The sequence below is a fragment of the Podarcis melisellensis genome (assembly GCF_964234715.1).
Source record: "Podarcis melisellensis genome assembly, chromosome: 1".
Classification (NCBI taxonomy): Eukaryota; Metazoa; Chordata; class Lepidosauria; order Squamata; family Lacertidae; genus Podarcis; species Podarcis melisellensis.
The window spans coordinates 15,167,999-15,192,143 of record NC_138528.1 but is presented as its reverse complement, the minus strand read 5'-3'; the positions used below and the strand labels follow the sequence as shown (position 1 = coordinate 15,192,143).

General features: G+C 45.8%; 1 protein-coding gene across 2 annotated transcripts in view; it reads left to right on the top strand.

Annotated features, from left to right (window-relative positions):
* The window catches only part of RCOR1 (REST corepressor 1), a 137,878-nt gene that overhangs the window by 72,705 nt on the left and 41,028 nt on the right, over window positions 1-24,145 (top strand). For both annotated transcript variants that reach the window (XM_081913148.1, XM_081913147.1), the window contains exons 4-6: window positions 8,876-8,928; window positions 14,721-14,882; window positions 22,064-22,182. In XM_081913148.1, the coding sequence (XP_081769274.1) occupies window positions 8,876-8,928; window positions 14,721-14,882; window positions 22,064-22,182 (334 nt within the window). The remainder of the gene's footprint in view (window positions 1-8,875; window positions 8,929-14,720; window positions 14,883-22,063; window positions 22,183-24,145) is intronic.

Below are 24,145 nucleotides of genomic sequence, written 5' to 3'. Positions count from 1 at the left end.
CCGGGTTTGCAGCGTTCTTATTCCAAGTTGTTCATAAACTAAGCTGTTCTTAAACCAAGGTACCACTGTAGCTCAATAACTTCATTTTTTCCCCTTGAGATTTTGCAAAACAAACAAAAAAAGGCTGAACAGCTTTTGTGTCTGGATTTTCACCTTTTGAAATATGGCAACTGTAGAAATTCCCCGGGCACGTTTTGCAACAGTCAAATGTCCATTTGCAACCACATGGAGATCTCTAGATGCCAGGTTGCTGACTGACATCTCCATCTGGCTGGCCCCTCCAGCTTTCTCAAGAAGGCAAGCAGAAGAGCTTATTTATTGCATTTACTCCAAGGAGTAAATGGTTTACCCAGCTCCTCTCAGTTAATCCCTACAACAACCCTGTGAGGTAGGTTAAGAGGCTGCGACTGGCCCAAGGCCAGCCTGTGAGCTTCATGGCGGAGTGGGGATTCTAATCCCCCAGGTCCTAGTCCAACACTCTAACCACTGCGCCACACTGCCTTCCTAGAGTACTTCTGCTATGGGGCAACATTCCCACCAAGTCAATGGCCAAAAGAACCCTCAATTCAGCTCCACCACACTGCAGAGGAATAGTTTGGAAATTCCTGTGAGAATGCCAGCTCTCAGAGGAAAAGCAAGGTGCATTTATGTTGTCTGTTACTCTAGTTTTTGTTTTAGCACAACTCCCTCTTGGATATTGGTCTGTATGCCACCAGTTCTATCGCTAGCACTTGCAGTATATAATAGCTTTTTAAATTAGTGGGGACTTGTGTTTATGAGAAATTACTGATTATTCCTTAATTAATCTCAATTGCTGATGGTTACTTAGGCTTTCCATTTTTCATAATTAACATAATGAGCTAAAAAGATTAGAGTGAAAAAAGATGTTCATCCTTAGTGTAACACTAATAAATGAGCTCTGGCCTATCACTGAGGGGTAGACCTGCACAGCGTCAGTTTGGCTGGAGTCTCAGGCCTGGTTGACAGATGCAGAACCAATGAGGTGTGAATGTCTTGAAGAAGAAGGAGAATGAACTAGGACTCCCATCATCCGTTGCCATGCTAGTTGAAGCTGATGGAAACTGTAGTCCAGAATGTCTGTAGAGCATCAGTTTGAGGAAGGATGTTGGACTATCTAGAGCAGGTGGCCTAGGACACTTTCCTATAGATTTTCAGGAACACCCAGAAGAACGCCTGCAGCAAGAACTGGTAGAGTCTGTTCTAGCAGCTCAGGACTCTACCAGTTCACACGCTGCATGCGTAGACTAACCCTCATTCTGGTGACCTAAAAGATTTTAGCTCCTCTTTCAACAAGAAGAGCTCATCTTGCTTATGCACAGTTCACTAAAGGGCTAATTTATTGAGCTTGTGCTTAAGATTGGTTAGGGTTGACTTCACACGAAATCCCACCTGCATTTTGTATTATTTACTCCCAAGGTTTCTTAAACAGCTTTTCAGCCGCCTCTCCGAGAACCACCTTAGTATCTCAGATTAGAAATCTCTTACCAAAATTAAAATGACGATTCAAGTTACAAGAAAGGAGATTCCAACTAAACTTCAGGAATAACTTTCTGACAGTACGAACTGTTCCACAGTGGAAAGGACTCCTTCTTAGAGGTTTTTAAGCAGAGCTTGGATGACCAACCTCTCATGGATGCTTTAGTGGAGATTCCTTCATTGCAGGGGGTTGGACTAGATGAGCCTCAGATCCCTTCCAATGATACAAGTCTATTGCAGTGGTACCTCGGGTTAAGTACTTAATTCATTCCGGAGGTCCGTTCTTAACCTGAAACTGTTCTTAACCTGAAGCACCACTTTAGCTAATGGGGCCTCCTGCTGCCGCCGCGCCACCAGAGCACAATTTCTGTTCTCATCCTGAAGCAAAGTTCTTAACCTGAAGCACTATTTCTGAGTTAGCAGAGTCTGTAACCTGAAGCGTATGTAACCTGAAGCGTATGTAACCCGAGGTACCACTGTATATTACAAAAATATTTAGCATGATGGCAACTAATTACAAAAAGCAAACAAATAAGCAAAAACAACTCGGAACAAAACGTAACTGATGCTTGCTTCCAGAACACCATGAGAAAAGAGTGTTGAGCGGAATCCTAATGGAATGAACAGCCTTGAGATCCTGGGTTCTTGGACTCCAACCATCCCTGACCACTGGCCATGGAGGATGGAGCTGATGTCAGTTGGAGTTCAACATCATCTGGCAGTCACCATGCAGGAGGAGGGTTATGTAGACCTGTGTTTCCCAAACTCCAACTGTTTTCGGACTACAGGTCCCATCCTCCCTGAGCATTGGTCTTGCTAGCAAGGGATGATGGGAGTTGTAGTCCCAAAAAAACCTCTGGAGACCCCATTTTGAGAAATACTGGTGTAGACAGTCGTAGGCCATATGGACTGGGAATCTTGACTTTTTAAGGCAGCTCTAATATTTCCAGGCTAGCTGTTGAAGACTAGTACTGCTGCTGTTGTATTCTATATTGCCGGTGGTTTGTTTTATTTTGTGTTTTATTTGTTTGTGTGTGTGTTACAAGCAGGCTTGATCTTTGGAGGAGTGATATATAAATACCATAAAAAAGGGTCGTAAAGATGTTGCCTGTTCTCTGTCCCTTAAGTGTTCTTATTTGGTATCAGTGCTGGCTAGGATCGTGAGATAACTAGACCTTGTACCTGTGTTCAGGCAAGGCAAGGCAATGAAAAGAGGGAATGAATGTTGCAGGAAGAGAAGTACACGAATTACATAAATGTACGGTAATGGGAAGCAATATATAAACAAATGAGTTAGTGAATAAAGCCAGTAACGCTATCCCATAAAATCTGATGAATTAGGAAAATAACAAAGGGATGTTCATAAAAAGACATGGGGGACCCTATAACAAAACATTCCCAGTGTGGAGCGCTTCTGTTCTGGATTCAAGTCACTCCAATCCCTGCAGAGCTTCCCTTCTCCCCCTCCAGTGGTCAGTTAGCATTCCGTTCCCCCTGAACATTCCCAGGCAACTCTCGTGCCCCATTCAGGATACATTAAGTTCTTCAGTTTCTTGATTGATGTCCGAGGCTAGCACTCTCTCCTGTTCCTGGAGGACATGGCAAAATAGCTCCTCAAGTGTGAATTAGGAAGACAACGAGAAGCTTGGTTATTCTTTATTCGGACCCAACCGAACAAAATCAGAAACAAGAAAGCCCAGCGTCTTCTATGCGCAGACCCCACAAAAAATGTTCTGTTAAATTATTTGGTTTATTATCGCATTATTGTCCCATCTTTCCTCCAAGGAGCTCAAGGTGAGGTACTTGCATGCATCGTTCCCCTCATCATCATCAACAACAACATCACCATCATATATTATTTATACTGTGCCCATCTGGCTGGGTTTCCTCAGCCACTCTATTATCCTCGTTAAAACCCTGAGAGACTGAGCATTGGTGATTGGCCCAAGACCATCCATTTATTGTGACCAAGTGAAGATGCTTAGGCACCAGGATGGCTCCTGACATCTCCACCATCTGGAGGCGCATGCATGGGGATCATTGGATCTAAGCTGTTTTCACACACTAGCCACATGTCCTGTAGAATTCTATCAGATATATTGTATGTGCACAACCGGAAGGAATTTCAGGAACCATAATGCCTTTTCTGTGCAGCCTGAGCCCAGGAGGCCAGCCTAACCTCCCTGTGGCCCGGGACCTCCAAGATGTTTGTGTTTGAAGACCGTAAGGTCCTCCGTTTTGCATACCAGGAGAGGCAGTCCCGTAGGTACGAGGGTCCTAGGCCATATAGGGCACGCTGCACCCGCCATCAAAAAGGGGTAGTTTCCATGTGACCGCTGTGTTGACGTGTCTGCTCCGAGCAGAGCTGTCTTTCCCATAGGGCTTAGTGGTGCGTCATGCCAGGGTGCTGGCCTCTCAGGGGCACCCCAGCGAGTGGGGGAGCTGCATGGCTTTGCCGGCGGCCTCCCCTTTCCCTGTGCGCCCGCCAGCTATGCCCCGCCAACCATATGGCTGGCAGGTGTGTAGCTTGCCTCCCAAACCTCTGCAGGAGAACTATATGGTTGGTGGGGCGCAGCTTCCCTCCCAAGCCTCTGCGGGGATTGCTCTCCCGCAGCGGCATGGGGGATAGTTGCATTGCCCCGATGGCTGGCAGTGCGCAGCTTTGCGCCCCCCACTATCCGTGGTAATTTGGGGGCGCTGGGTGGATATTTGCACCCCTGCGTCACATTTGCTCAAGACCACCCTGGCTCCAAGAGATAACAAGTGCCACTTAAACACACCTGAGCTTCCCCACATGTGTGCACCTTCTCTATGGTACCCTCCAGATGTTACTGAACTCAAGCCTTTGCCACCCTTGAGTCATTGCGCTGCTGTGGCTGCGTTGGTGGATTCCAGCAACATCTGGAGTGCACCATGTCGGCAACTCACGCACAGCCTGTCCCCTCTCGACCCCTGCCTCCTTTTTTCTGCTTTGGAGAGAAAAGGTTTATCCCAGTGCAAACTCCCTACTACGATTATTCGCGGAAGCTAAGAGCGGCGAGCGTTTGGGGCTTGTGCCTGCGGAATGTGAAGCAGGCCGAACAAAACACTTCTCATCTGCTATCAATAATTTCTCAAGGTAATGAAACAATAGATCACAGTCCCTCTTTCCCCCTGGGGTGTGCCGTCTTTCGGTTCTGGGAAACTGCTTTCGTTTTCTCTATTAAAATCTTATTCACATGCTCAGCCTCAACTTTGGACTGATGTTTAATCCACTCCACTGGCCACAGTGACCAAGTTTTGCTTTTTATTTCTGAAATGGCACACACACAGAGAGAGGTCACTCCAGCTGCTTTTAAAGGTGCTATTGCTGTAGGATACTCCCCCCCATCCCTTTTATACCCTTAAGTTGAATTGGCAGCGAGGAGAGGGGCTTTTAATGGACAGTAAAAACCCTGGCTTTAATTGCTGCAGACATTAGGACGTTAAGAGGCTAATTTGTAAGAGAGAACTTTTTATCTGTCCTGCTTTTTATTGATCTTCCGGGGAGTGGGGGGGGGGTTAAAATGTTATCTGGAAGGTGGACTTTGCTTCATGCTAAAAGCCAGTTAATGGCAGCTGTGCTGTACTCAAGAGAAGGGTGGCTAATGATGGAAACCTGCCATATACATATTGGAGCCTTTAAGGACTGAGTTTCTGGAGCAGGGAGGTACAGAGAAATGAATGGAATAGAGAGAAAAGGCATTTAAACCCGGGGGTGGTTAGCGTGTGGCATAAGAAGAACCCTGGCTGGATGAGGCCAGTGGCCTGTCTCACCAAACATCCTGTGACCAACTAGATCCCTATGAGGATCCCACAAGCAGGACCCAAACGCAATAGTCCTCTCCCCTTCTGTGGTTTCCAGCAACCAGAATTCACAGCAGAGGTAGAAAATCAGGGCAATAGCCATTGATAGTATGAATTTGTCTAACCCTCTTGCAAAGCCACCCAAGTTGGCGGCCATCACCGCCTCTTGTGGGAATGAATCTCTTCATTTTAACTATGGGGCGCGTAAATAAATGCTTTCTTTTACCTGTCCCATTGATGTCCACGAATTCTAGTGTTAGGCGAGACGGAGGGGAGCTTCTCTCTATCTCTGCTTTCTCTGTGTTCGTTTTAGAAAAGCCGGAAATTCCGCAACCTGATCCGCAATGCATTATAGCGATTCTGCAACTTGATCTCTACAGTACGTTGCCTAAGCTTCGTTCAGATGGCATCTTGCTCTGCTGGCCGCAGCAATATCGCCAAGTAAATGGCCAGGAGGGTATGCCAGATTCTAGCACTTTTGCCTGCCTTGTGTGTGCCCTTGGGGTTTGAAACTCTCTCCCTGGGGAAGTCTTCCTTGTTTGTTCTCGGGGAACCTTCCAGAAAGTAGCCCTTTCTTTCAAAGTGTTAAAAAATTCTGTTTTTGTTTGACCCTCCCGATAAAATCCCTTGGTTGCCCTAATAAGCCAAGAGAGTCGACACATTTAAAAATGTGCATGTATGTATAAACGCTACAAGCTTCTTTATTTTATCTGTTGTTCTTCGTTGCTTTTTGCAACGGTCAGTTTTATTTTCTATTGTAAAGTGCTTTTCGACATCTTATTGTACTTAATCTTACAATTACATATAACCCACCTTTCAGAATACAGTGGTGCCCCGCAAGACGAACGCCTAGCAAGACGGAAAACCCGCTAGACGAAAGGGTTTTCCGTTTTGGAGGCGCTTCGCAAAGCGAATTTCCCTATGGGGTTGCTTCGCAAGACGAAAAAATCTTGCGTCCCCCCACGGTTTCCCCCCCGCTTTTTCCGCCCTTTTCCTAAGCCGCTAAGCCGCTTATCAGCTGTTCCGCTGATAAGCCGCTTAACAGCTGATCGCTAGAAGCCGCTAGACAGCTGTAGCGCTAATCCGCTAAGCTGTCAATGGGCTTGCTTCGCAAGACGAAAAAACCGCTAGACGAAGAGACTCGCGGAACGAATTCTTTTCATCTAGCGAGGCACCACTGTACACAGATCATCCTGACAGGCTTCACAGGCAACATTAAACCATGTTGTTGTTGTTTTTTTAAAAAGCATAGTAAACAATATCGACATGCCAAATGTCGTTGGGATCATTCCCTGTGGAGAGTAGGTGGGCAGAGGATGGTATAAAATGGTGCAAGAAAATGCAAGCGCCGTTTCCTTCTGTGGTTGTAAATTAAAGCAGCCGCATGGGAACTGCTTCATTCCCACATTGCTGCTGTAATGCATAATTGGCACCACCTACGTAGTGTTGTTCCTTTGAGAGTTTCTGCTGAGCTGTCCACGGTTATCTTTGGAAAGGAGTGGATTGGGGAGGAAGCCATCGCAAACTGGCCCTGCCTCTTGTGACCTCATTAGCCCCCCCTAGCCAGTGACCCTCAGAGGGTTTTCTAGCTGCTTCAGGAACCAAGTCATAAAAAGGCAGCGCTCAACAATGTCGATTTAGCATAGGAAAGGCAGCTTCTGCAGGTCTGTGCGCAGAGAGACGCCCACTGATAAGAAGAAAACGAGACTGGTCAGCCATGCTATGTTCCTGACGGTGAAATACTTGACATTTCCTATGCACATTCATGTTTCCGCAAAGCTCACCACGTGGGCTCTGGTGTGTGATGCACTCAGGATGCAATATCCCAAGGCCCAGGGAGGTTTGCCTCCCAGGAAAGAAAGTATTGTCATGGGGAAAACCTCGGCTGTCCAACAACAGGGAGTTTACTTGCTCATTCCCCATCAGACAGAAAACACTGCTGGTCTCCCTGGGATTGAAGAAATGGAAGAGAAGAGAGCTTTGTCCCTGCTGGGTTCAGCCGAGATTCATTTGTGCAGAGGGCAGAGGTGTGTGGCTCCGGGCGCAATTTTGAGAGGGGGTGCACACAGCAGGCTCCTCCTTCGGAGCCTGACTCTGTGCCAGAGGGAGCGGAGCCCTGACTGTGGTGCTTGTGCCTGGTACCCCCGAAGCAAGTTTAATCGGGGTGGGGAGAGAGAGCAGGCGAGTGGGTGGCAGCGCTGCTGCCCACCCTCCTCAGCCGTGGCAGACCTCCCGCCAGGTGGCAGCAGCTCTCCCACCACGTCACTTCTGACTCGGCAGCGGAGAGCATCGCACTTTGGCCATGGCGAGATGCCCCTGGCCACAAAAGCTCTGCCTCCACCACTGGGTCAGGTGGAGAGCAGAGAGCAGCTTCCCTGCCCCTCTCCTAACCCTGAACTATAGTACAAAGAGTTTGCCCTCAGCACCCCGCCCCCTTGCTTGCCCCCAGGCAGCATGGGCATACACTCTGCCACTGGCAGCAGGCACCCATGCTTTCAAGCCAGAATAGGGAAATGCTTGCTCTATCCCCTGGCAATGCAGTTTCCTGAAAACCGTAGCTCACATGTAGGGGCCCAGGGAGAACAGGAACCCCAAGGAATTGAGGGGCTCCGTCGTGTGAGAAGCTGCTTTTACACGGGGGTTCCATTGCAGAGGGCCGTGCTCAGCTGGTGGGTCTATCGCCCATGTGGCTGTTAGAATTCCTGCTCCATGACTGAAGTCATGGGATTGTTGTCTATCACATGACGGTATATGTTTTGACTCCACAGAGTGGGAAGTGATGGAGACAGGTTGTTTGTGTTACTGTGTTCTGTGAAGTGGGACTGTTGTCCTTTGTTCTTTATCTGCTTGAGAGAGAGGGAGCCATGGTGCAGTGCTCCATGTGTGTTTATATGTAAATGAAGTAGATTAGCCAAAATGCTGAGTTGCTGAGGTCTGCCACACGTATGCTGCGAAGACTCTGCGGATCCCTAAGTGTGCTGGTGTCGGTTGGCATCAGTCGCTGTGTTTTTCGGGCTGAAGAAAGCTTGTGAAGCTCCCGAACGATCGACCAGGAGGGAGAGAACATGCCAGTCGGGCATGTGTCTTCCAGGGTCCTACTCAAGTGTACGCTGAACTCCTGACAGTAGCATTAGGGCAAGGAGCGTGGCCTCGCTGCAGCATAGAAGGGCGAGTGCCCTGCACGCAAAACGTAGCATGTAAATTGTGCTTAAGCAACTTCAATAATTTATCTTCCCATCCAGTTTTCCCTGCCCAGCCCTTTTTTTTGTTTTTTGTTCTGAGCCTTTCCAATTGTAAACCTGTGGGCCGGGACTCTCTTGTTGTTTTTAATCCCTGTGTGGTGCTCAGCAAATTGTAGGTGCTTTATAAGTGATAAGTCATAATAATAGATAGGCAGTTTTGATAACTTATTTTCTGGCTTGCATTCAGAGGATCAGAAGTATGCATCGTCTTTTCTGCACGGAGGGGAGCACGGAGGGGAATATTGTGCTTTTCCGAAGCTTTTGTTGCTCAATATCTAATTCTCTTTCTCCCTCCCTCTCTCTCTCCCCAGTGGATGAATACATCGCTATTGCCAAAGAAAAGCACGGCTACAACATGGAGCAGGTACTGAAAACAATTCAAAAAATTACAGTGTCCTATTAACCAAATGATGACTTTCTCTAAAGAGAAGATTCATTTCCAGTATTATTGATTGATTGATTGATTGATTGATTGATTGCATTAATACCCCACCTTTCCTCCAAGGAGCTCAAGGTGGTTTACATAAGTCTCTTCTCCAAGCTTCAGTGAAAGCCTGCATTCGCCCCATAGGACGCACCCAGATTTCCCCTTCATTTTTGGAGGGGAAAAAGTGCGTCCTATAGGGCGAAAAAATACGGTAATTTTTTGATGTCTGGAATAAGCGGATATTTTACTAATCATTCCCAGTACGTTGGATTTTGTTATCGTTTCCATTTCTTAGCCTACACATCTTAATTTTTAAAAACCACTCTGGGGATGTTTTACTCCTGTTTCTAACCAAAATAAGGTTTGTGGGGTGGGGTGGGGTGGGCAGGCAAGGAGGAAGCCATACCCATGTAGATGCATTTGACATGATCCTTATCTGCCATTCTTGGGTGTATTTATGTATAAACAAGCACATTTACTATCTTGCCTCTCCGTAAAAGGTCAGGCTGGCTGGAAACATTAAAGTCTTGCTCAAAATGTATATACCAAACAAACAACAAAGGCTAATACCTTAAAAAAAACAAACCACAATACAAAAGGACAGACAGCAAAACACACAAGACCAGTAAGTGACGTCATGAAACCTAAACCCGCTAGATGCCTGCCTGGACAGGTGATCTTAGCCTTTGTTTCTAAATTGCCAAGAAGAACATTCACTGGCACAGCTTCTCTACAAACTCTTAAGATGGTTTAGGAGCAGGAAAATGCACATAAAGAGCTAAACAGAAGACCTCTTCTGGTGTTCAGAAGAATGTGTGTGGCCATAAATTGTGAAGGATAGTTAGAAACTTAGATGTATAAGCCCTATGGCGCCTTAAATCTAGGTTACGGTTGCCACAACAAAATGTCTAGGAACTTTTTTTGCTAATAATAATAATAATAATAATAATAATAATAATAATAATAATAATATCTATACCGCTTTATGTTTTAAAGAAAAAAATCTCAATGCAGTTTACAACAGATTAAAACCCCAAATAAAAACAATTCACAGTGAAACGAATGCAAGCTTCAAGGAAAATACGCTTTGCTTTCCCCAAATTTATTTACCTACCTAATTTATATAGCTGCCCACAGCAGAAGTACTCTAGGAAGCCAGTGTGGTGTCGTGGTTAGAGTATTGGACTAGGACCTGAGAGTTCATGGTTCTAATCCCCACTGAGCCACAAAACTCACTCGCTTACTCTCAGCTTCATGTACCTCCCAAGGTTGTTGTGAGGATAACATGTGTAGGATATATGCTCTGGGATATAAACGCGAGAAATCGTAAAGCTGTTTCCTGTCCAGTCTAAAACCGACACCAGAAATTGACAAAAGAATGAGAGAATAGAAGTGGATGTGGATATGTGATTGTTTTAATTACACATGTTTCCGTTTAGTTTTGAACCTAAAGGGTAGCAGATGAGAGAGAAAATTCATTCATCCTTTTCTGTATCTCTTCTGGCCAGTTGAAATTATCATAGTAAGCATCTGGGTGCCTGTCTTCTTCCCTGTGTACCCATTTCCTAGATCTATCTAAATGTACGGCGTGTATGGATGGAGCCTTAAGAACACCACCCCAAGGCTGAGGTGCGATGGGTCAGTGCATCTGGCTATTAACCAGAAGGTTGTTGGTTCGAGCCCACCCAAGGATGGTTGCATTGCAGGGGGTGGACTAGATGACTCTCGGGGTCCCTTCCAGCTCTATAGTTCTAGGATTCTATGACCTTCCCAAAAGAATCCCGGGAATTATAGTTTACCCCTCACAGAAGTTACAAGCTCCAGCTCTCCGAACAAGCTACAATTCCCAGGATTCTTTTGGGAGAAAGCCATGTTCTTTAAATGTATGGCGTGTAAAAAGGAAAAGGGTAAAGGGACCCCTGACCATTAGGTCCAGTCGTGACCGACTCTGGGGTTGCGGCGCTCATCTCGCTTTATTGGCCGAGGGAGCCGGCGTACAGCTTCCAGGTCATGTGGCCAGCATGACTAAGCCGCTTCTGGCGAACCAGAGCAGCGCACGGAAACGCCGTTTACCTTCCCTATTTATCTACTTGCACTTTGACATGCTTTCGAACTGCTAGGTTGGCAGGAGCTGGGACCGAGCAACGGGAGCTTACCCTGTCGTGGGGATTCGAACCACCGACCTTCTGATCGGCAATTCCTAGGCTCTGTGGTTTAACCCACAGCGCCACCCGCGTGTACACAGCCTAAATGGCGTGTGCACAGCCTAAATTGGAAACCACTGGAGCATTATGACTCATGGAACTAAGGTACAGTGGTGCCCCGCAAGACGAATGCCTCGCAAGACGAAAAACCCGCAAGACGAAAGGGTTTTTCGGTTTTTGCGACGCTTCGCTAGACGATTTTCCCTATGGGCTTGCATCGCAAGACGAAAGCCCATAGGGAAATCTCGGGGACCTTTTTTTAAATGCTGGCGGTGGGGAGCAAAGCCTCCCCCCGCCGCCCGGCATCGGAACGATGTCCCGAAGCCGGGCGGCCGGGCGGGAAAGCCTCCCCCCGCCGCCCGGCTTCGGGGCATCGTCCCGATGCCGGGCGGCGGGGCAGGAACGCCTCCCCCAGCCGCCCGGCTTCGGGGCATCGTCCCGATGCCGGGCGGCGGGGCAGGAACGCCTCCCCCCGCCGCCCGGCATCGGAACGATGTCCCGAAGCCGGGCGGCCGGGCGGGAAAGCCTCCCCCCGCCGCCCGGCATCGGAACGATGTCCCGAAGCCCGGCGGCGGGGCGGGAAAGCCTCCCCCCGCCGCCCGGCATCAGAACGATGTCCCGAAGCCGAGCGGCGGGGCGAGAAAGCCTTTGTCCCCCCTGCCTGCCTTCCCAGGGGCTTTTAAATCGCCCCGGACAGCGGAGAAGTCCTCCGCTGTCCCGGGCGATTTTAAAATGCCGCCCGCCAGAAGAGGTCGGGGGAAGGCGGTTTCCATAGGAACGCATTAATTGATTTTCAATGCATTCCTATGGAAAACCGTGCATCGCAAGACGAAAAACTCGCAAGACGAAGAGACTTGCGGAACGAATTAATTTCGTCTTGCGAGGCACCACTGTAGATTTGGAGAAGGCGGCGAATAGGATCTGCTTAGCTCTTGAATGATACAAGTAGAGAAATGCATAACTTTAAGCTTTGGTTATTCCATTATTCGACGAGGCACCGTCCTTGCTGAGAGGTTAGAAAGGGGCGGAAAGGAAGAAACTACTCTTTCATGTAAAAAAAGGTTATTTTCACAGTGAGTCATGTTGAAGGGAATTCCAAGAAAGAAAACTCCCTAGATATTGAGCAATGAGTGCATGATGACGCAGAACTGAGCAGCAGGGTCTTGCGTGTGCTGACCAATGTGGAGCAATGTGACTTTTCTACCAATAAAGAAAAACTTTTTTGAAAAAAATTATAATAACAATTTGCATTGCAAAATGGGCTCGGGGAAAGGGAAATCCCAGTATCAAAGTTAGTGCTTTCACTTTGAATAACCTGAGTCAAAATGTTTTGGCCAAGAGGTATGTGATCTATATATAACTTGCAGAGAATTAAGAGGGCATTTTAACCAACAGATGGAGGGGATAATAATTTTACTTGAGGAGACAGTGCTGGCAAATTAACCGTTTTTTAAAACTATGACCGTGAGATAGTTGGTCCTTTCTGAAATGTTTGCTGTGGAGGAAATAGAAGGAAAGACTGGGTCGTGTAGCAGATGCAACTTGGTGGGGTTCAGAAGTGATGCTGTGCCTTCAACTTTGGCGCTCTTCTGTACAAGAGAATTTAGTAAGATGGGCTTTCCAGACATTCTTTGTGCCACCCTTCCCAAATGTATCATGGTGATCTTGAATGGCTTTTGTCTTAGCTAACTAAGAAACAAACACCTGAGCATATACCTACATACTGTCTCGGACATTAAAGCCAGCAGTAGGGGCCCTTTTGGTAGTTCATCCACCCTCAGAAGTTTGGAAGCAGGGGGTGGCCCAGGAGAGGACAATCTTTGTTAGCTGACCCTAAGTTATGGAACTCGCTCTCCAGAGAGGTTCATCTGGGACCTTCATTGTGTGGCTTTTGTTTTATGATGAAGACACAATTTTTTTTACTCTGCATTTGAACAATATACATATATAACACACGGATATATATATACATATATCTGTAGAGATGTCATCACGCTGTAGTTCACATGGTCCCTGATAGGGGGCACTGCTCACTACAATGCAAAGGCAAACTTATCAAGTGGCCAGCTAAGCAATGAAGACCAGCGAACAAGAAAGCGGGTGGAAGAGGCCACAGCGGCCATCATAACAACAACAATAATATAATTATATATATATACATACATACATATATATCCTGCCCATCTGGCTGGGTTTCCTGTAAGAGTGTCAGGGTGGACTGCAGGGGCCAACGAGAGAGGGGTGGGATGGGAGAACTGCAAAGTTTTAACTGCTCTCTGAAGCCGCCACCCATCCTATTCTCTTGAAAGCAATTTGTTTTAAATGGGTTTTTAATATTGCCTTTTGAAATTGCTGTAACCCACCCTGGTGGCGAAAGGAAAATAATGAATGAAGGAATGAGAGAGAAGCCGAATCTCCGGCTCATTCTGTGACAGTACAGCCATGACCACCAGATCTGAGGACTTCATCTGAAGTTCATTTGCTCTTCAGGAGCGCTGCTCCTCATGGCCTAGAGCAGGCTTCCTCAATCTCAGCCCTTCAGATGTTTTGAGACTACAATTCCCATCATCCCTGACTACTGGTCCTGCTAGCTAGGGATCATGGGAGTTGTAGGCCAAAAACATCTGGAGGGCCAAGGTTGAGGAAGCCTGGTCTTAGGGAATGCCCAAAGATGTTCAAAACAAAATTAAAGGTGTGGTTTGTACATTGCACTCCATCTGCATGATCAGTAGCCCATATGTGTGGTCTGCTATTATTATTATTATTATTATTATTATTATTATTATTATTATTATTATTATTATACCCGGAGGTCTCAGGGCGGTTCACAGAATAAAACCACAAAATACATAATAAAAATAAAAACAGCCCCTCCTTTCTTCCCACAAGGCACCCCCGAAGCAATTTACGATATAATACATCTTAAATTATATAGGAATAGTTAATCTATGATTGGATATATAAAAAAGTTAGAAATATGAAAGCAGCTTAAAAGAACAGCACATAAACAAAATCAGTTCAGTTCTGAGAAAGATACCAAGCGGTGTAAAGATTTTAGAAGTCTTGTGGAAACTGCTCAGGGACTTGACTGTGAATGGATCGTTTCAAGATTAGCATGTGTTGTGGTCTCCTCTCTCTCTCTCTCTCTCTCTCTCTCTCTCTCTCTCTGTGTGTGTGTGTGTGTGTGTGTGTATGAGGGAGGCAGACAGAAACAGAGACTGTGTGCCTCTTTAGTCAACTGGGAAGGAATGGATGCAAGGCCAGCTTTTCACTTCCAGAACATCTGTGTTCTCTTTATGGTAAGAAAGCGGTGAGCCTGCCAGAAGGTTATCAGAAAGGATCTGAACACAGCCCAAGCCCTAAAACCTAGGAACTAAACCAAGGGTAGAAGTGTTGGTCTTTTAAACCAAGGGTAGAAGTGTTGGTTTTTACATGAAAATTGCCCGGGTGACGGTTGTTTCCCTTTGGTTGTGGGTCCACTTTTTGGTGCATTGATCCATGTTACCTCTCTCTTCCTTCCTCCAGGCCCTGGGGATGCTATTTTGGCACAAGCACAATATTGAGAAGTCTCTGGCTGACCTGCCCAACTTCACCCCCTTCCCAGACGAATGGACGGTTGAAGACAAAGTCTTGTTTGAGCAGGCTTTCAGTTTCCACGGAAAAACATTTCACCGGATTCAGCAAATGGTGAGGCATCATTGAGGCCTAAGTGCAAAGGCGTGAGAGCCTTGGCTTCGGAAGCAAGTGTGAGTGCTGCGATCCGTGTTGGGTTTGGATGATCTCAAGTGGATTTTCCAGTTGGGGAAGGCGCAGGGATCTTTAGAGTCCGGGGATGGGAGGGCTGAGTTGCAAGAGCTGAGTTTTTGGACTTCGTGTTTATTTCCCCCCACTTTGTTCATGAACTACACAATTGATAAGTGTGAAGCACTGATAGGGAGGAGGGATGGAGACTTGGGGCACGAGATTCTAACAGGGGAAAAGATGATGGGCTGGGAACTCCCCTTTTTTTACATTTATACCGTAAGAAAAACAATCAAACAAAAAACAGGTTGCAAAAATGCAGAGATAAGAATGAAAGCTACCCTTCAAAATGTCGAAAGCAGCTACTGAGGAAGAGAGATTCTACTCAGCTGCATTAAAGCAGCACAGTGGAGAATGCAAATTAAAGGACATAAGATGAACACTCCGGGATATACTTCTAAAATGGAGACTAGTGTTTCATCCTAATAGAATCAGATTCGACAGGGAACTTGTCAGATAAATATTTACGTATATCATAAAGGGCTACTCAAGTGCACCCCATTCCACTGTTGTTGCTTTGCCCTTGATGGTGTTAACATTCATGAATAAGTTTTTCAAGAAAAGAAAAGTGCTGTGTACACACACACACAAGAAATGAAGACTTACCTACAACTGGTAAGTCACTAATCTCATAAAGATGGGAGTGTCTGGCAGTCTAAATGGTCAGGTTATTATTTTTGCCTGTAATATGCAGGAAATTCACAGACTGAGAGCGAGATCAGGCCCTCCTTATACTGGTGTATGGAGCGAGGGGATTTTATTATTCCACTGCCGTGAAACACCAGCGACGACAACACTGTGATATGGAATCCCATATCCACCTTTCTTGGCCTGGAAAGAGGTTTCAGATTGCCAAAACACATCCATCAAAATATTCATGTACAAAAAGATCACAGCAAGGTTTCTAAGTCTAGATCTGTTTATATAGAAGTTGTGGGTGGAACCAAATTAAGATGGCAAAAGCGCAGGAGTGTTTTGTATCGGTTTTAATTGCATTTTAACTCAGCTCTTGCATAAATTTGCTTTATCGACTAGGGGAAAGAATGTACAAAAAAGGGACTCCCTCTCCCCCAAATCTCTGCATTCTTGCTTTTCCTTGAGGGTTTAAAAAAAAGAAAAAAAGAACAGAAGTGTTTTATATTTATATTCTCTGGAGATTACGGGTCACACTAAAAGCTGTGTGCTGTTAATTAGCAGAAGTAACAGCTGTAACTCCCCCGCCCCACCAAGTCTTCCAGCTTAATCCCTGTTCTTTAACTATTTTACCACCAGTTCTTAAAAATAATAACAGTGGTATCTTGGGTTACAGACGCTTCAGGTTACAGACTCCGCTAACCCAGAAGTAGTACCTCAGGTTAAGAACTTTACTTCAGGATGAGAACAGAAATTGTTCGGCGGCGGCAGCGGGAGGCCCCATTAGCTAAAGTGGTACCTCAGGTTAAGAACAGTTTCAGCTTAAGAACGGACCTCACATTCAAAGAAGAATAGGAACTTTTTACAAATTACTTAAAAAGACAACAAAATGAACTGGACTCCTTGGCAGGTTTTGAATAAACATACACAAATTTATTGACTGTTAATATAGTAGACAGATAATACAAGGATTTATACAATTTTATAAGATGCAGAGAATAATATGTGTGGCGATATCAGAGAGAGGAGCTGAGGGAAGTCTCGGGGGGGAGGGTTTGATGGGGAGGTGGGAAAAAAGGGGGGTAATGAATATGATACATTTTGATATGTTGAAATTGTTAATATATATATATATATATATTAAAAAAGAACAGACCTCCAGAACGAATTACCGTATTTTTCGCTCTTTAAGATGCACCAGACCACAAGACGCACCTAGTTTTTGGAGGAGGAAAACAAGAAAAAAATATTCTGAATCTCAGAAGCCAGGACAGCAAGCGGGATCGCTACGCAGTGAAAGCAGCGATTCCTCTTGCTGTTCTGGCTTCTGGGATAGCCGCGCAGCCTGCATTCACTCCATAAGACGCACACACATTTCCCCTTACTTTTTAGGAGGGGAAAAGTGACTCTTATAGAGCAAAAAATACGGTAAGTTCTTAACCCGAGGTACCACTGTAATTACGTTTTGTTGTCTAAGGGCAGAGCTAGGTGTGGGCCTGTTACTCAGAATGGCAATCCCATACTGAGTTCTCCCACCTCCTACTGGTAACGTACAGGCAGACGTTTAGCCAATGATGTAGAGTAGGGTGGGGGGACAATGACTTCATGGTACGGATACCTCTGACCCTCTGCATGTTGTCGGATTTTCAGCTCGCGTTAGCCCCAGCCACATGTTCCTTATCCCTGGCTCTGCTTTATGATTTGGAGCTTTGGAAATGAGCCCCAAGCTCACACAATCCTTTTGCCTGTGTGGTTTTGTTTTTCCCATTTTACCATAGTTTGCCATGAAGTCGAAATCTGGATAGCTCTTGCTCTCCAAACTCATTTCAGACTTCAAGCCACAGTTTCTTGATTGGGAACATTATGACAAACTATGGTTAGCACTAAACTGCAGCACTGCAGAGAGAGGAAGGGTTCACCATTATTGACTGAAGGAAAACGACGGTTAGGATTTATACTGTGGGAGAAAGGTACGTAAGATGAGTGGAGGAATCCCTCGAATGATGATTTGGAGGTTTGTCTGAACTGAGTCAATATGTAAAGAAGCCTGTAATTAATTGCGCCTTTGATTGTTTCACAGTTGAGGGTCTTTGACTACCAGGTTTTACGTATTTCAACCAACAAAGACGACCTTTCAGTCAGCAAGATGCAGGGCTTTCTTCTCCATGTGAAGTCTTATTGATTTTCAGCAACTAGCAAAGAATGAACAAGCCACTCCAAAGGCATAAATATGGTTGCTGTGCTTGAAAGGTTCTTGGGAAGAAATGACTTTTCCAGGGCCTGCTTAAAAGTGCATTCTTGTGGCATTCGGTACTGTTATGAGGACGATGGCAGAATTAGTCACATCAGCTCACCAAGATAGCACCAGCCATGTTTGTATGGTACTTTACAAAGGAACATGAGCCAAAAAGTGACTTAGGAGGATCTTGCGCTCTAAATTTCAGCCATGGGAGAGACATGCCAAGGGTGGACAGATAGATGGCAAAGTGAGTGCAGTCTCAGTGCTTCCTTTCAATGGGAGATGAGTGCAAAGTCGTTATACCCACGGCATCAAGGATGTATAATGGGTTTTGTGACATACCTAGAAGGAAGCGAGACCTAGTATGTATCACTTTGCTATAAGGTAGTTCCAGGCAGAATGTAGCCAGTAGAGATTATGGACAGAATGGCTTGAGAGCAGGGAATTTTGGGTTGATTCCTTTGGAGGTGCAATGGCACTGGGAAATCAGAACATAATGATGGAAATGATCAACCTCATTTTATTTGTCGGCCGCCTTTCCATAGTTAAGACCAGGCACAGGGCGGCTTACAACATGAAAAGTTTCACACAATTGCGAATGTAACAAAAGTAGTTGTAAACAGTAAATAAAGCACATCGAAAAAGTATGCAACCAAATGGGGCAGGTTCCAAAAAGATCATCATAAGATCGAAAAAAAAATGCAAAAATATAATAATACCAATTACAGCAATAATAATAAATAATAAATAATTTATTATTTATGCCCCACCCATCTGGCTGGGTTTCCCCAGCCACTCTGGGTGGCTTCCAACCGAATATTAAAAACAATACAGCGTCAGACATTAAAAACTTCCATAAACAAGATTCCCCAATGAAAATCCTTAAACCAGTGTTTCCCAAACCTGGGTCTCCAGCTGTTTTGGGACTAACAGGTCCCATCTTCCCTGTCCACTGGTCTTGCTAGCTGGGGATGATGGGTGTTGTACTCCAAAATAGCTGGGGACCCAAGTTTGGGAAACGCTGTCCTAAACAATACCGCAACCCTCGGTATGTTTAGCGGCCTCAGCTTTTGTAGCTGGAGTCAGTCAGGGCCCTTTCTTAAAGCGCTGTGAGACTGACTAGCAGACTTTGGCATAAGCCCAAAGCTTGGCCTTTCTGGGGTTTTTTATACTTGCACCCTCTTTTGTAGAGGGACGCGGGTGGCGCTGTGGGTTAAACCACTGAGCCTAGGTCTTGCCAATCAGAAGGTCGGCGGTTCAAATCTCCGCAACAGGGTGAGCTCCCGTTGCTCGGTCCTTACTCCTGCCAACCAAGCAGTTTGAAAGCATGTCAAGTGCAAGTAGATAAATAGGTACCACTCCGGCGGGAAGGTAAACAGCGTTTCCGTGCGCTGCTCTGGTTCGCCAGAAGTGGCTTAGTCCTGCTGGCCACATGACCCGGAAGCTGTACGCCGGCTCCCTCAGCCAATAAAGCGAGATGAGCACCACAACCCCAGAGTCGGTCACGACTGGGCCTAATGGTCAGGGATCCCTTTACCTTTACCCACTTTTGTACCCAAACACTGCACCCTGTGCTAGCCTTTTCTCCCACAGTGGATCATTCAGAGGTCTTTGCAATGCAGCTTGGTGTTGTAGATTGCGGCACTAATCTTAACAGACCAGTGACCTAGCAGAGACTTCAAAAAGACTAAAAGAAGGGCAGTTTCATTCTGGACATCCTTTCATAGGCTATGTACCAGGGGTGGGTGGGGCCAGGAGCAAGAGTAGGCAGAGCAACAAATGTGAGTTTCATGTTTGTAGTGTGCTGCTTTTCATGCCCTTACATGCCACTCTTTCTGTCCTTCACCTGAGCCAAGCAAAAGAAAAAGCACAACCAGTCTTTGAGGAACACACCTCAGCCTGGCAAAAGTACTCAGTGAAGGTGCAAAGAAAAACTGTTGAGGTCGTGTGTGGCCTGGGGAGGGTCCCGAGAGCCGGATGGAAAAGTATGGAGGGCCACATTTGGTTTCCAGGCCTGAGGTTCCCCATCCACGAACCTGCAACCAGCCTTTTCTGATCCCTTCTAACACCTCACTCTAAAAGCCAAGCAATAAACTATAAAAGTAGCCATCAGAGCAGCAGCTGGGATGAAGGAGGCAACTAGGGTAGAAATTACACCCAGAAATCCAAAGTGCAGTGGTATCTCGGGTTACAGACGCTTCAGGTTACAGACTCTGCTAACCCAGAAATAGTACATCGGGTTAAGAACTTTGCTTCAGGATGAGAACAGAAATCGCGCAGCGGCGGCATAGCATCAGCGGGAGGCTCCATTAGCTAATGTGGTGTCTCAGGTTAAGAACAGTTTCAGGTTAAGAACGGGCCTCTGGAACGAATTAAGTTCTTAACCCAAGGTACCACTGTAAGTGAGTAAGGGTACTCTTTAGCTCATCTATAGCTTTTTTATTATTAATATTATTAATAATATTCTGCTGGGAGCCGCCCAGAGTGGCTGGGGAAACCTAACCAGATGGGTGGGGTATTAATAATAATAATAATAATAATAATAATAATAATAATAATTTCATTTTGGCTGGTGAAGAGAGTATTACTTGCCTTGCCTCAGGATCTGAGGAACTTTGGTCTCCCCAAAGCAAGACCACTTCCATACAATATGAGAACCAGTGGATGAAACTCAGCCATTATCAACAGGTTTTCAGAGGACACAAGGTTCTATGAGAGGAGGAAATGACACGCAAAATTGCCCCCCTTTCAGGTTGTAAGCACATTCTTTTTTTAAAAGGAAGAAAAAGAAAAAATGCAATTGAGAGACAGCTCTTTAATTGCAAATTGCTTTTTCTAAAGCTGGGCTTGTCTAGCAGTAAAAGCAGAACAACTGATAATGTAATTAGTGTTTAAGTGAAAATAAAGCAAGACTAACTCAGGTAGAAGTTGGTGGGAGGGGAAAAAACATGCAAACTTGAAAAGGAAGGTGTTGTGTTATGGAACGTGAGGCAAGTTATAAGACCAGCCTCTCCACTGAAGGCCAAATAAAAGGAATCATTAAGAAGCAACCAACTGAAGCACCGTCAAGTTGTTGCCTTTCGGTGGCTGTGTTCACATATAATGCTAACCCATGGTTTGTTTTAACGATGGCTTGTTCAACAAACCACAAGCTTCTCATCACACCTGAGCACCTGAACCGTGGGTTGCTTCTCCAAAGCTTGGCTGGCTTTGCACATTCAGACAAGCAACACCTGGGCTGAACAAACTGTGGCTTGGTGTTATGCTCAAACCAAGCCCATGTGTCCCTCTTTATTTTGTGATTTTAAGTTAGTCGTCCTCAACATGCATTTGGGGACCCGCTTCTTAATTTTTGACACTTGTTTGAGTGGTAGCAGGGCTGCTATTTTGACCCGTTTTAGGTCGCTGTGCAACCCAACTGTGGGTCAAAGACCAGCAATACGTAAGTCATTGGCTGTGGTAATGCACTCACTTTGCCTGTTGCGTTGTGTTCGGTTTCTGGAATGGCACCTGCATTTGGATTTCCCAGAAAACCCATTGTCAGGGAACTGCCATCGGAGCCAGAGGCGGAGGGAAGGCTCCAGAGGGATGCCGGAGAGGGTCCCAGTAGGGAGAGAGGCAGCCCATCTGCTGGGGAAGGAAATCAGCGTAGCACCAGTGGAGAAGGGGGGCAGATGGGGGAATCGGCGAGGGGGCTCCAGGACTCCTCGCCGGAGACCAGCGGGGAGAGCACGGGTCCTCTGCTGTCCACACTCTCCCTGCGCAGAAGACTTCCGCGCAGGGAGAGTAGGAGGAGACTAGGCGTCAAAGAACTTCTTTGCTGGAAGAAGTTCAAGAAACGCCCACTGACGGATTCTGCCAGCGATTGAGACAGCCATGGATGGGTGGCTGTCCGGACAGAAAGGGTTCACCCAGGTAACCCAGCCAGGTGTGGCGACAACTTACGCACGAGCAACCCCTAGAACCACTACACCCATGCACCAGCCTTTTGTGTGCTGCTGCCAGTTCAGGCAAGTGCTAGCTCATCCCCAAGCAATCCCAGAACCAGATTTTGCCCTGTCCAATACAACAATTACCAACTTCTGCTCACAATGGGTCATGGCTGTTTTCCTCGGCAAACTTTGCTATCTGATTGGAAGCTGGTGTGTGAGTAACGCAGGGTGTCTCAATGCTCCCAATATTCTGTCTTCCGCAGCTTCCTGACAAATCGATAGCAAGCCTGGTGAAGTTCTACTACTCCTGGAAAAAGACGAGAACCAAAACGAGCGTCATGGACCGTCACGCTCGGAAGCAGAAAAGGGAGAGGGAAGAAAGGTAAGCTTGCCGATAGGATTTGAAGACAGAGGATCTAGAAACAAGGGCCCTTCAAGGTGCATATATTGCAGTTTTGTTTTGTGCAGAATTATGCAGGCAGTTTGGAGTTCTTTGAACAGAAATACCTTTTAACTCACACAAATTGGGAGTCAAGGGTAATAATAATAATAATAATAATAATAATAATAATAATAATAATTATTTATTATTTATACCCCCTCCCATCTGGCTGGGCTTCCCCAGCCACTCTGGGCGGCTTTCAACAAAATATTAAAATACAGTAATGCATCAAACATTAAAAACTTCCCTAAACAGGGCCGTATGGTGGGAATATTCAGTGTTGATGCTGTATGGACATCTCACACAAATGTAACAAACAGGCAGCCCTGTTTAGGGAAGTATTTAAGGACTGATGTTTTTATTCTGTTTTTAGATATGTTGTAAGCCACCCAGAGTGGCAGGGGAAACCCAGCCAGACAGGCAGGGTATAAATAACAATGTTGTTGTTGTTGTTATTGAATTGTTGAAGCAGAGGTGGCCAAAATGGCGGCTGCAACTTCCATCATCCCTGTTCGCTGCCCATGCTGGATCTGTTGGAGCAGGATTATGACATTGCTTAGAAAGCACCATTTCTCCTTAAAGAATGAAAGAATTATTGTGGCCTAAGTTTTGTGGCTGCACCTGACGCTGTAGCCTCTGTTCCTAAAAGCTCATGCCATTATAAACCTGTTTGCCTGTCAGGTGCCCAAACGCTCTCTGCTGTTTCTGGAGCTGTAGATCTGCAATGCTTCCTTTGGAAGTTATCACACAAACGAGGCTTTTGTTTCCCCCCTGAAAAGAGCAGGATTTTGCAGTCTATTGAAAGTGATGTCCATCTCTGTGCTTTCCCATTTGTTTCTGGCCGTATATATGGAACTAAAATTAGCACAGTGAAAGGGGTGGAGCCTGGCATTTCAGGACTGGCTGTTTAGATAGCGCCTATCTGACCAAGTCGCAAGAATTACCAATCAGTTGCTGCTACATGAGATCAAATGCAGACCATTCCTGGAAAGTCCTAAATCTCCCAAGGAACCTTTCTTTATAACTAGCCTGTGATTCGTGATCCCAGTCAACACTGGGCATGTCTTATGGGGTGATGACATAGACAGTCAAGATTATTTAGTTGTCCCTGCCCAGCCTGCTTATAGGAACATGGAGTTTCCCTGTTAATTCCTTGTTGTGAAATTGGATTTTCTGGTAAATGGGATCCTTGCTGTGGGCTTTTATTTCCACCTCTCCTCCCCCTGTCAGCCAGTCATGCATTCTGTTCCGAGGGGCAGGGTTGGTTGTGTTAAGAGGAAAAGTCATTTGTGTGTCACTGCTAATAAAGCTTAAGGCCATTAAAAACAACAACTCAGGGCCATTCGAACACAGCCAATCAGTTCTTAATAAGCCAACATATGAATGAACCTTCTGCCCATTCATGCAGCACCTTTCTGTCTCCATCTGTCTCAATGAGATGTGTAACTAGCCATCGTTTCCTGTGTTGTCACAACCAGCAAGCTGGCTACCAGCTTCGCAGCAAGTATGTTGAGAGATGACCGTTCAGACACTGCTTGTTCCTTTCACACCTTCTAAGTTTGCAAGGAAACATCGCATTAATATTGCTGTTGTTAATTTCCCCCTTTTGTTTCCTTTTGCAGCTAAAAGGTTTGCATTCAACAGCATTATTGTTGTTGCTGCTGCTATTATGATGATGATGATGATGATGATGATGATGTTTGTGTCTTTTATGGTGATCATCCACTTGGCTTATTCTGAGGATACGCAAGCAGAAAATTTGCAATGGAAATAGTCCCAAAGGGGGAAATAGCTTAATAGTTCCATCCTGCCCCTGTTGGGTTTTGCTTTCTCTCCATCCTGCTTTTTCCTTGAGACCCGCACGTGTTCTTAATCTGATTTACAAGGTATTTCCCCCATACCT